Raw genomic sequence first — 12934 nt, 5'->3', positions numbered from 1 at the left:
AGGCTTTCACTAATGCAGCTGCTATCTGGCTGCTTGAAGAGGGTTTCAATCAAAATTCAAAAAATGCTGTAGTAAGATTTCATTACTGTGGCCTCTCACTGCATAAGTTCCCTGTATAATGGTCTACAAAGTTCTGCGCTAAGATTGACTTCCTGCTCCTGGGTTGAGAAGGCAAACTGTTGTGCCTGTAATGAGGAACACTGGGTGAATTAAGGCTCTTCTTTTAAAATTGGCTAAATTGTATGTACCCACTAATCTACAGTGTGTTAATCCCAATTAAAGATTTGATTTATCTACTTTAACACCACTTTTTTTTATAATGTTGTGTTGGTTTTTTTTTTAATGTTCCTTTTCACCCCTCCATCTCCCTGTGGGATGATAAAAAATTAGGACCACTTCAAAATCTTATTGGAAGAGTTCCAAGGTTTCTCTGAAATTATTGTTTATGATGTGTTTAGGGTTATCAATTTTCTTTCTCAAATGAAAAAGCTCCCTACAGATGATTATAACACTGTACTTTAAACTCATTTAACTGGACATTATTTTCAGAGTATTTATCTTGGTTATTGCAGTTTTTGTCATACTGTGATATTAGTTTTCTATTATATACTACATGTCACTTCCACATAAATTTGATAATAAATGTTGGGAAATAAAAAAACAGAAGCACTGCCTCCATGTGATAGCAATTCCTATGTAATGGGAAATAATGTCATAAACTTCAAATTACATTTTAAATAAATGTTTGTGTCCGACCCATCCATTAGATCATAGCCCAAAAGGGTCAGGAGGATCATTCCTTCATATATCACTGTATGTAGCATGATTGCTTTTTGAGGCGTAAATGATGCTTTTAAATGAAGAATGACAAGCAGTATACAAAGACAGTACATTACATTCACAGTAGGATAGTAATAGTGGCCAAGGCTATGTTAAATACAAAAGCGTGATGCATAAATTGAATTCTCTCTTTGCACATGATTATTAAATGGGTCCGTGCTGATACCAACGTTCACTGAGTTCGTAGTTCAGTTTGGAACCCTCACGTCTGGGTTCAGAGTTGGGTTCTGAACCTCATCTGGTGGGCATGATGTTTGTTGCTTCCAGAATTTAAAAATGTAAACACTCGAGAGTGCAGAGAAATGTGTAGATGGCTGATGGTCCTCTTAACTATGGTATTAAATGTTTAGGGCTTGACTAGGGGCTTAAACAAAGTGATGTCAACCTTGTCAAGACCCAGTGATGGAATTTCAGTGATATTAACAACTCAGTCAGGTTGAATAAATATTTGTAATGCCTACCGTGGAGGTCCCGATTTGTCATTTATTTTTATATAATATATATATATAAATAAAAAATAAAATATTTGGCTGTGGTGTACAGCCCAGACCACTCCCTTAAGCCTTCCTAACATTGTGACTAAACTGGTGCCCTGGCCTTGTCTGGGGGAGGAGTGAGGACAAACAGTGCCTCCCCTCCATGCCCTTTGCAAGGACTGGCCAATATCACAGTTCTTGTGATCAGTTCCTGCTGCTATTACCAGAGGTACAAAGAATCCCACACAGGGGCAGGGAGAAGACAGCATAGCCATTCTCAAGAATGCAGGAAGCACAATCCGTCCTAGAGCTGCCGCTGGAGCAGGAGGTTACATCTTCAAAAACAGGAACATTGGTAACTTATACAGGATTCTTCCTTATCCTGTAGCCCCTCTATGGCCCATTTTCACCACTGAAGTGTCATAAAGGCATCACATGTGCTCACCCAGATACCCCTAGTGCTGTGGTTTCCATGTATGGCATAGAGTCTTCATAGCTGGCTATGCTACTCCCTTGGACGACTAAGTATAGGAGTCATGACAGGGGATCCACTGTAGTCTGACTATCCTTGGCAGCTGCAATTCTCTGTAAGGCTATGAGCAGCAGAGCACAAATTATAGCAGCTCCGAGACTGCTTGAACTTATTCCAGGGCTAGGCAGTTTCCTGGACGATTCCACATTATGGGGAGAGCCAAATATGGTACAGGGCCACTTACCTCTTAATCATGAAAAATTACATTTTTTTTTTTACTTTTAACCACTTCACCTGCATTTCGTCCAATAATTCATCCCTACCAGGAATAAGTCTAATATTTAGACATCCGAACAGCTGTTACTTTTTTATTAAAAAGCCATCACACAAACATTTTTGAATTTCTCCCAAATATGGAGTGTGTGGGTTTTTTGTTTTTGTTTTTTGTTTTTTAAAGGAGGATTTAAAATTATTTTGTCCCAAGGTAACTCAAAGGTTAGCAAAACTCATTCTTAACTAGTGATATTTTTAAGGTCTGATAGCTTGTGTGACCCTTCAGAGAGAGAGAGAGACTCTGCTTTATCCTTTTACAAAGCAGAGAACTTAGACTTCCTTGTGATGTAAATGCTTAGCCCCGATAGTTTTGATATCTTACCTTACATCACAACACACTAATAAATATAAAAGCTATTTCAAATTAATTTTTAGACTTTAAATTTTTATTCTCATATTTTTGTCATGTTATGGTCAGTACTAGGTAACTAAGGCCAGATCTCCACTACAAAGTTTTGTCAGCAAAGCTGTGTCACTCAATGATGTGGAAAAACCACATACCCTCAGCTGACATAGCTGTGCTGGCAAAAACCCCCAGTATAGATGCAGCTATACTGAAAGAAGAATAATTCTGTCAGTATAGCTAATATCATTCAGGAAGTGGGTGGAGATATGCTGTCTGAAAAACCTCCTTCTGTCGACATATGCTGCGTCTGTACTGGGGAGCTCTGCCAGTATAGCTTACTGGTAGAACCTATGTAGTATAGACTAGGCTAAGGCACCTAGATTTACAAACAAGGAGATATGGAAAACTGTCAGTATAAAAGACAAAAAAAGCCACACTCTATTTAAAAATAAACCCCCTTTTTTTCTGTAAAAAGGGGCATGAATGGAAAAAAAAACACACCACTGTTATATTTTGGGGTTTTATGGACATTCAGTTGGGATGATCTGCATAATTGTTGCATCTGCCACAAGTGAGTAATGTGTATCTTTTTATATTACACATTATACTATTTTTGTCTCTCACGCTCCTTAATTTGTATATAAATGTGTGCCACTCCTTCCCTCCCCCGCCCCGCAAAAAAAAAAAACTACCTTGCACTATGGAAAGATCTTTAATACTGAGTAAAATGGTAGTTTAGGATTAAGGGCAGATGTATACCATTTGGATGGTCTTTGGCCTATAGATCTTTAGTCTGTTGCCTAGGAGTGGCAAGAGCTATCTTGATATATGATTATATTCCAATTTTTATTGGGAACGGAGGATACTAGATTTGAATGTCAGAGCCATTGTCACAGCTGTGCTGAGGGAAAGCTACCAGTTGTATGTTTTAAAAAAGAATTCTGTGCATTAAATGGATGCATTTCTGTAACAAGAAGAAAACCTTTTATATCCTATGATATATGGATTTTTAAAAGTGGTCCTACTGATGACTCTTGAGTTGCAATTATATTTTTATTGAATAAGAAAACAGAGGCCATCACATTTTAACAGTATGGATTCTTCAAAATCTATTTTGATAGCCAGAGGCAAGTAACTAAGCTCTTAGTACATGTCTCTGTAAAATAAGTAATTGGAGACAAACGTGCAACCACACCACATGTACAATATGTCTAAGCACCATGAACCTAGCCAGGCTTACTGTGCAGCATAGGCTTCCAAAAATCCTTCATGGGCAATAGACATATGTAAAAATGCTAATTTTACTATTTACTTTGAAATTGTACTGCACCTGGGTGAATTTAAATGCATTGTAACAGAGATAATATAACCAGGGGTCTATTTAGCCAATTTAGATTCAGAATTTCAAAATATAGTACCTTGTTTCTCTGGAAACGTATGTACTAGCAGCATTTTCCTTTATTGTATAAACACAATATATTTTAGACATGAGTTTCATGTATGGCACAACTGAAATGCCATATTTAAGGTAGATTTTTGTTGGTTTTGGCGTTTTTATCTGGGTTGGATTGGGATGTCTGGTAGGTTCAGTTTTCTTTCTTTGTCAAAGCTGCTTATAGCACATGTGACTTTTTTTTTTTTTTTTGTTAATTTCATTCTTCATTTTCTGTGCCTCACATCTAGGAATAAGGGGTGTGTGTGCTCTATTTTAATTAAGAGAAATGGCACATCTATCAACTAGAATTTATATTAGAGAGCATATCAATTCAGTTGCTATTGCTTGCTGAGCTTGCAAATTCAGGGCTGAATTCTGCTCTGTTACACCTGAGCAACCCCATTAACTTGAGTGGGCTGTACAGTGCAGAATTAGGGTCATAGAATGAAGCATGGTATAAAACAACTTATCCATCTGCTAATAGAATTTGAACCCCAAAATATTATTTATGAGGCAGTCTTAAAAGAGTGACATGCATGCACTCATGGTTAAACTTTTTTTGCATGAGACTGGGATGGTCAGCATCTAGTTTATTTCATATAGTGGGTCTAGTAAACATATATATGAGAAGTATCAGAATACCAAACTATTAGCCCTTAAGGGAAGAAAAACACTTCCACTCTAGAGATGTACTGTAAACAGTGTTGTCTTTAGCAGACTTTTATTCCATAGTGGCTGCTATTAACTCCAGATTGTTCCTTTCTTTCTCTCTGTCTTCTAGGAGCTGTGCCGTCAGCGCATGGCTGTAAAGTCATCTGATCGACCAGAGCCCCTTCACACTTCTCGCGTAAACAGTGTCTCGTCACAGTTTAGTGATGGGCCCGTTGCTAGCCCCTCTGCTCGGAGCAGCACATCATCCTGGTGTGAAGAACCAGTTCAGTCTAACATGGACATCTCCACCGGTCACATGATCCTGGTAAGCAGAGTTTCCTTTATGGCATGTGAAATGTAATCAAAATTGAAATCGGTAGTTCATCAATTTAAAGTAGACTGTGAAAAATATTTAACTTCTAAAGGGATACTGTCAATTTACAACACTTTAAAAAACAACAACAACAACAACAAAACCTTCACCTGTTAGATTAATCTAACCTTTAAATAGTTAAAACTAAAACTGGTTTTAAAAAAACCATTACTTTTCACTGTGCTGTTCATTTTCTGTTTAGCATATATTCTCTGAGCTTGGACATTTAAAATAGATATTTTTTTTAAACAGAAGATAATTTGCTTTTCCTCCTTTTGTCCTATTGGTTTACTATCACCATTTTACTTGGCTTGGACAATTAAATAAGACTGTTTGATTTCTGGTCAGTTTTTCTTTGTGGCATGCAGTATAATGGTGCTACAAAAGCTGCAGTAGAATATTAACAGTGTGTAAATAATTGTTTTAATTGAAATTTGGTGGAGGGGGGATCTGAATTTTTGGCCTAACCTGATATTTCTCCTTTAAAGTAATTGGATCTTTCTCATGTTTGAAACTGCACAAATACGTTTTGTTTGTGAAGACTGGGCTAGAAAACATTGTGGGAAATGGCCACTTTATTCACATGGGTGTGTGTATATGGCTAGTGAAATGCTTTTCACTACCCAGAGGAGACAGCATGACTTAGAGGTTAGGACCCTGAACTGGGACTCAAGACACCTGAGTTATATTTCTGCTTTTGTTGGTGACCTTGGACAAGTCATTTCACATGCCTGTGTTTCAGTTTTCCCATCTGTAAAATGGGGGTAATAATACTGATCTCCTTTGTAAAGTGCCATGAGATCTTCTGATGAAAGGAGCTAGGTGGTGGTGGTAGTATTATTTATTATATTTTCTATGTTTACCCTCTTCTGTTAAGATTATCCAGATGGACCTAATCACAATCAATAAATTGCTGCCCCGCACTAGCTATGTATTTATATAGCTCTGAGAAGGCTAACCAATGGGATTTCTGGGAAGGAATCTGTGCTCTGTCCGTGTCATGCTGTCTCATCATGCTTCCCTCTCTCCTGCACCTTTTCCCTTTTTATGGTTTTGTAGATAAAGCTGCTCACCTACTTAAATGTTTTCCAAGTTTTGTGGGAAAGCCATATGGCCTAATAGAAAATGGAATGGAAGCCAGAGTGCCAGTTCGACCTTAGCCAAGTCACTGACCTCCGTCAGCCTCGGTCAGCGCAGCTATAAAGCTGAGTAAAAGCAGGATCTGCTTGAAAACCAGATGCTGTGTCTGAACAGCGCTTTCCTGGGTAAATACATTTCCGAACAGGAGAGTTAGGTTTTTAACCTGATATATAACAGATGCACAAGTGCACCTGGGAATGAGGGATGGATATGTTACCCAAAAGGTCAATGACCTTGGCTCTTACAATCCCACTTTCGCCTACTCAGAACGACAACCTTTCACTTGTTTTTGTGTTTCTGTAGTTATTGGGACATTGTAGTTACCAACACATACCCCACCCCCAAACCCTATCTTTCAAATAACCCCTGAAGTAAGGAAGGGCACAAGAGTAAGTAGTGATATAATGCTTGTATCCCAGGCATCTGTGAGTAAAACAAAAAGTACAAAATTGCCTAAGTATATGGCAATGTATGTGCTTAAGATTTGCAGACAGTTAATGAGACTAGTTTAAATGGAGCAAAATAGTTTACAAAGATATTACTAAAATAAACCTAAAAATCACACACAGCCAAATGAACAGGAAAGAAACTTGCATAAGGGAACCAAGTAGTGTTAATTCTGGGTCTAGGAATATTCCCAAAAGTTCAACTAAGTGTGTGTGGAAATAGCCATCTGTTTGCAACCTATGAATGGGTTTTAAAAAACAAACAGATTGATTAGGAGTACTGTGGTGGCAGTGCTGGTTCAGTGTCCATAATTCAGTCAATTCTATTTAACCCTGAGTGAACTCATGCATATGTTAGCTATCTAACAACATATGTTACATCTTAGATGTTGAGGGTTCAAAGAAGGGCAGCTGAAATGCTACAATGCCTTGAGAGTATGACCTATAAGGAGAAAGTGAAAAAAAATTAAACCTGTTTAGCCTAAAATGAACAAACAAAAACTAGCAATTCAAAGAAGCCTGCTTCTAAATATGGGAAAGGGAAACCATACAGAAAAGGGAAAAGAATTACTCTTAATAGACATCAAGGATACAATTAGCAAAAAAGGGGGTTATAATTTGAAAGGATGCATTTAGCTTGGATATCGAGACACGTTTCATAGGAGAGTTAAGCAAACAGTGGAATTGTTTACTTAAAGAGGTAGTTACAGTATAAGTGCTAGATTTCTTTAAGGCAAAGTTAGGTAAAGTTTTTATGGAAGGATCTCCTTTGAAGCAGCTGATTGAACTTAATTGACATGCATGGCACTGGAATTTATGTTGGCAGCCTGGCAGGAACCTGAGAGCTGACCTGATTTACGTTTTGGTCAAAAGTAAATGCAAGCAACCATAATACCCTATTTGCCTGAATTTTTTTCATCTCTCTTGAGAGAGCTGCTTGTTTGAGTTCAGCAGCAAGAAAAACATGCAAGTGATCAGCTTTTTCATACATCCTGTAGTTAGTAGATGTCATTGGTCACTCTAATCAGATGATATATAAGATGCTTTCCAACTCTATCCTCTCCTGCTGCTATCATCTCGTAAAATAAAAAGTTACTTTATAGCTATTTTATGCAGAGATGCTTTAGTACAAAAAAAGGAAAAAGTTAATAAGGGCCTAATGAGGATGGGGAGCATTGTCAGCACTGCAGAGCAAACAGACTTATGGAACAGTAAAGTAAAGTGGTATTCAGTTTTACAGTGCTCAGCAATGAAGTAGCCGGCTGAGTTAGGACTCTAGAATCTGTATTGTTTGTGGTGGCTTGGATCTTCCCAGAGGAAATAACATTGTGGTGATCAGATAGCAGTAAGAGCTCATAGTTGGAAACATCTTGATTTGACTTGTAAATAGAGCTGATCTGTTATGGAAACCATTGAGGAGGAATTCACTTAGCTTACCCAGGTATCCTGTTCAGACTTAGAATCATAGATCATTGGGGTTGGAAGGGACCTCAGAAGATCTAGTCCAATCCCCTGCTCAAAGCAGGGCCAATCCCCAAATGGCTCCCTCAAGGATTGAGCTCACAACCCTGGGTTTAGCAGGCTAACGCTCAAACCACTGAGCTATCCCTCCCCCCTCCTCAATTTTTTAATTGATAACCACCCTATTTTATTTGCCCTTGTGCATAGACAGAAATACCAGAACCTAAACTCAGCTTGCTGCTATTTGGCAAATGGTGGAATACCACTTTGCTCTTCCACGATATATTGCCTCTGCAATGCTGATAGTAGTACAGGGGTCGGCAACCTTTCAGAAGTGATGTGCCGAGTCTTCATTTAATTTAAGGTTTCGTGTGCTGGTAATACATTTTAATGTTTTTTAGAAGGTCTCTCTCTACAAGTCTGTAATATAAGAAACTAGTGTTGTATTGTAAAATAAACAAGGTTTTCAAAATGTTTAAGAAGCTTCATTTAAAATTAAATTAAAATGTTGATCTTACGCCACCAGCCCACTCAGCCTACTGCTGGTCTAGGGTTCTGTTCACCTAGGCTGACAGAGGGCTGAGTGGGGCCTGCAGCCGAAGGGTCTGGCAGCCAGAACCCCAGACCGGCCGTGGGCTGTGCTGGGCCAGCAGCTGGGACCCCAAACCGGCTGTGGGCTGAGCAGCTCAGCCCACTGCCGCTCAGGGGTTCCATCCTCCAGCTCCTGCCAGCAGGGATCCCGGCTGCTGGATCCACTCAGCCTGCTGCCGGTCTGGGGTCCCGGCCCTGCCCACATACAGTGGGTACCTACCTTCTCCCTGGTTCTGGCCCATTCTCTTCCTCTCTGCACTGAGCTGAGGGTGGCAGTGCACCGAGCACAGGGCTGGGGGTGAAGGGTCTGGCCAGGAGCTAGAATGAAGGAGGGGGCTCAGGGTTGGGACAGGAGGTTTAGATGTGGGGGCATTTACCTGGGCAGCTCCCATTGAGTGTGAGAGGTGCAGGTGGGAATGTGACTCCTGTTTGGTGCTCAGAGTGGGGGTGGGGATGGGGATGTGCGGGGGCTAGGTATGTGTGGGAGTGCCAGAGTCAGGGCTGGGGTCATGAGGGGGGTGAAGGAGTCAACAGAGGGCCAGGTGATACAGGGCTCAGGGCAGGGCACTGGGGGGCGACATAGGGGTGCAGAGCTCAGGGCAGAGGACTGGGTGTGTGTGGGGGGGGTGGGGTCAGGGATCAGGGCAGAGAGCTGGGTGATTGCCCCCACCAGAACCCCCAACCCCCCACCGCTCCTTGTCTCGACTACCCTCTCCTGGGACCCCACCTCCTATCTAAGCCTCCCTACCCTTTGTCCCCTGACTACCCCCCTAGGATCCTACCCCCTGCCTGTCCTGACTTCCCCAACCCTTATCCACACCCCCGCACCCAGACAGACCCCCTGGACTCCCATGCCTATCTAACCGCTCCCTGCCCCCTGACAGGACCCCCAGAACTCTGGACCCATACAACCCCCCCCCACTCCCTGCCTGCCCCAACCCCTCTCCACACCCCTACCTCCTGACAGTGCCCCCAGAACTCCCGACTCATCCAGCCCCCCCAGCTCCTTGTCCCCTGACCACCCCCTCCAGAGAGCCCCCCACCCTAACTGCTCCCCCAGGACCCTCCTTGCTCCCTATCCCCTGACTGCCCTGACCCCTATCCACCCCCCAAACAGTCCCCGGGACTCCCATGCCCCATCCACCCACCCTGCTCCCTGACTGCCCCTTCCAGAGACCCCCACCCCAACCACCCCCCTGGGATCCCACCCACTCTGCTCTCTGGCCCTTGACTGTCCCCCCCGGCCCCCTTACCATGAGGCTCGCCACTCATCTGGAGCCCTGCTGCCGCCGCGCACGCAGCCCCGCCCCTCAGAGTGATGTGCGCGCAACAGCAGGGCTCCGGATGATCAGGGAGCATCTTTACCTCTCCACGGAGCCAAACGCTGCCCCGCGGTAGCGCACAGCCCCAGCCCCCAGAGCGCTGCGCACGTGGCGGCAGGGCTCTGGGGGAAGGTGGGGGAGGGGCTGGCGGATTGCTGTGCTCGGCCAGCGCTCGGGCCCGAGACCGCGGACCCCACGGCTTGCCGCGTCGGCAGGATTTTTAATGGCACGCGGAGTACTAGCAGGCAACCGCGTGCCATTAAAAATTGGCTCGCGTGCCCTCTTTGGCATGTGTGCCATAGGTTGCCGACCCATGTAGTAGTATAAACTACTTTGTGTTAGGTAGTAGAGAAACACTCAGGACCCAGAGGGGTAATTTTGACTAGTGACCAAGTGTAATTTTTGTGCCTTTTTGGTTGGTTGGTTGGTCTGTAAACCCCACATTTTTAGAAGGTAAATAGAAAGCCGTGGCTCTTGATGATATCTTGTGAAAAGATCCCAGTGTTTGATCTATGGAAGTTTTGATTATAGAGGATATAACAAGAAGCATGTTTTATGCCACCATGTTAGTGACTCTGAATCCTGACCTTGGTAGCAGTGTGAGGAACAATAAGAAGAAGCATCTGTCATAATTTAAGATACCTTTTGATCTTGCAAAAAAAAAGAGGGGTGGAATTTCAGAAAAGTCATGGTGAGTGAGGGGAAGGATAAGAACTCATGTTGATTTGTATCCTTACTACTTTGACGAAAATTCATAACGAGTTATGATTATTTTAAAATCAAGAAATGGACTGTATGATTTTTGTGAGGCAGTGCTAAATTTATCTGTTTAAATATTGTATATTTCGTCAGAGAAATGAGAGTTTGCAGAAGCAGAACTGACTTTTCATGGTTTGCTTTTTTATTTTTTTTTTGTGGGAGATGAGTAAAGAAAGTGTGAAATTTGAAAGCACCAGGCACAGATTAGAATCTTGGAAAGAGAGTGAATGGTCTTGCCTTTCTAAACACACAAACAAAAATAATACATTAAAACTGGAGGTTGAGAAGTCTTCCTTTGCGAACATGTGCAAAAATAATGTATTTTTGGAAAAATTACACCATCGAGGTGTTAGTGATACTTCATGCACATAGTGCTTTTCAAACAAGAAGGACATGGGATATTTCATCATCACTATGCATGCTGGGAGCAAAGAGAATGGAAGACTGAAGGCTAGGACTTAGTAACCTGAGGAGTGCAGAATGGGCTCTTCAGAAGATGTCTCTTCAAAAGATACCCTTCCATTCTGGGAGGACTTTCTGTAATAAAACTAGCACTGGACTACATAGATCCTAGAAGTGCTGTTGGGAAGCTATCCAAACCTAAGACAGTACAGAGACGGAAACTTAAGTTCTGCATTCCATCTTTCACATGGTGTGGTTTGAGTTAGTCTTGATGTTGATTTGACAAAGTGTTTGTCATGGACTTGAGTGGAGCTGCAAGAAAGGAATAGAGACCCCCTAGAACTTATATGTGGGGATTTCAAACAGTATTTGTATTTTATGCTTTGCCATAGTAATTCTGGCCTTTTTTAAAAAAAGGCACTCTTCACGCACTTTAAAAAAAAAAAAAGAAATCTTTGAGAAGCAGAGAGTATCCCCTATAGACGTCATTTAAATGGTCTGTAAAATAGTGCTGAACTGTATTTAAAAATACATTATGGCAAAGACGAACTGCAAAGCCACTTGTTAAACTGCCCACTAAATTGTTAAACTGCTGCAAGGCTTTGATTTAATCCTAAACCATTAATAAAAATCACTGAACCTCCTCGATTTATAGCATCTAAAATGCTTTGCTAAACAAAGGAGTGCCCAACATGCAGTGATTGATCCCACCAGGCTGGATACCAGCACACACTCTGCCTGGTGTCTAACCCAAAAACATGCAGAAAGAGGCAGCAGAGAGCATGTTTCCTGAGAAGAAAGAGATTGATCTATATATAGCCTGTGAGCTCTCCACCAAGTGACAGTGGCACATGCCCACCATTGTTACGTGACAGACTTGCTCGGGGAGGGTCAAAGGTGAGGAGGGCAGGGAGGAGAAACCAAAATTACTAATAAGATCAAGTAGCTGCAGACAAGAATGTCTGACTATTTTGGTTTTTGTTTGAATTTTCTTTGTTTTCGGTAGCACCACGATGTGCTGTGTGCTGTACAAATATGAAGAAGGCACAGTGCCTATGACAAAGATTTTATTTATTTTTTTTTAAAAGAAAAAATGGGTGTAGATGGGGTGGAAAGTAACAATAAATTCTTACCTGGTATGGGGGCTGCTCTGGTCCCCAAAAGGGTTGGGGCCTCAGGCAGAAGGGGCGGGGTTGGGGTCAGCCTCCCCCAGCCAGCCCATCTGCGCTGCCTGACTCCCGCTGCCCAGGCTCCAGTGGCGATTTAAAAGGACCTGGGGCTCCGGCTGCTGCCACAGTAATGGGAGCCCCAGGCTATTGTAAATCTCCGGCCCCGGGACAGCTGCCTTTTTGCCTTCCTACCCCCATGACCTGCCTCGGGGGGGAGGGCGCAAAAGTGGCAACAATGTTAAAGCGCTGTGGCAGCACTCCAATGTGGTTGCCCCTTTTGCTTCCCCCACTGGCGGCCCTGCAGCGCTGTCGACGGGGGCGGGGGGAAGGGGCAGCAACGTTAAAGTGCTGTCACAGCGGCGCTTTAAGTAGGGTCCTTTGCCACGGTAGTGCTTTAACATTGCTGACACCTCCCCATTGGCAGCCCTTCCAGTCTGGACCCTACCAGCTGGGCCACCAACGGGAAGGCAAAAGGGGCAGGGACGTTAAAGTGCTGCCATGGCATGGCAACAAAGACTTATTGCTGTTGCCAGTTATATCTTTTTAAAGAGAACCTAATGCTGTCCTTAGTATGTAGAGTTATAGAAAGGTAGGCTGTCAGGGCGGGAAACCTGGAGAAGTCAAGTCCAGCCCCTGTGCTGAGGCCAGGACCAAGAAAACATAGAATATCCCTGACTGGTGTTTGTCCAACTATTCTTGAAAACCTGAACCACTGATG

At 42.7% G+C, this 12934-nt stretch overlaps 1 protein-coding gene across 2 annotated transcripts in view; it reads left to right on the top strand.

The window, feature by feature from the left end:
- Nucleotides 1-12934, top strand: part of PTPRN2 (protein tyrosine phosphatase receptor type N2) — a 1065122-nt gene that overhangs the window by 947350 nt on the left and 104838 nt on the right. For both annotated transcript variants that reach the window (XM_030550108.1, XM_030550107.1), the window contains one exon: nucleotides 4684-4878. In XM_030550108.1, coding sequence (XP_030405968.1) covers nucleotides 4684-4878 — 195 coding nt within the window. The remainder of the gene's footprint in view (nucleotides 1-4683; nucleotides 4879-12934) is intronic.

Source organism: Gopherus evgoodei, chromosome 2, assembly GCF_007399415.2.
Source record: "Gopherus evgoodei ecotype Sinaloan lineage chromosome 2, rGopEvg1_v1.p, whole genome shotgun sequence".
NCBI lineage: Eukaryota > Metazoa > Chordata > Testudines > Testudinidae > Gopherus > Gopherus evgoodei.
This window is presented reverse-complemented; position numbering and strand designations above follow the sequence as displayed.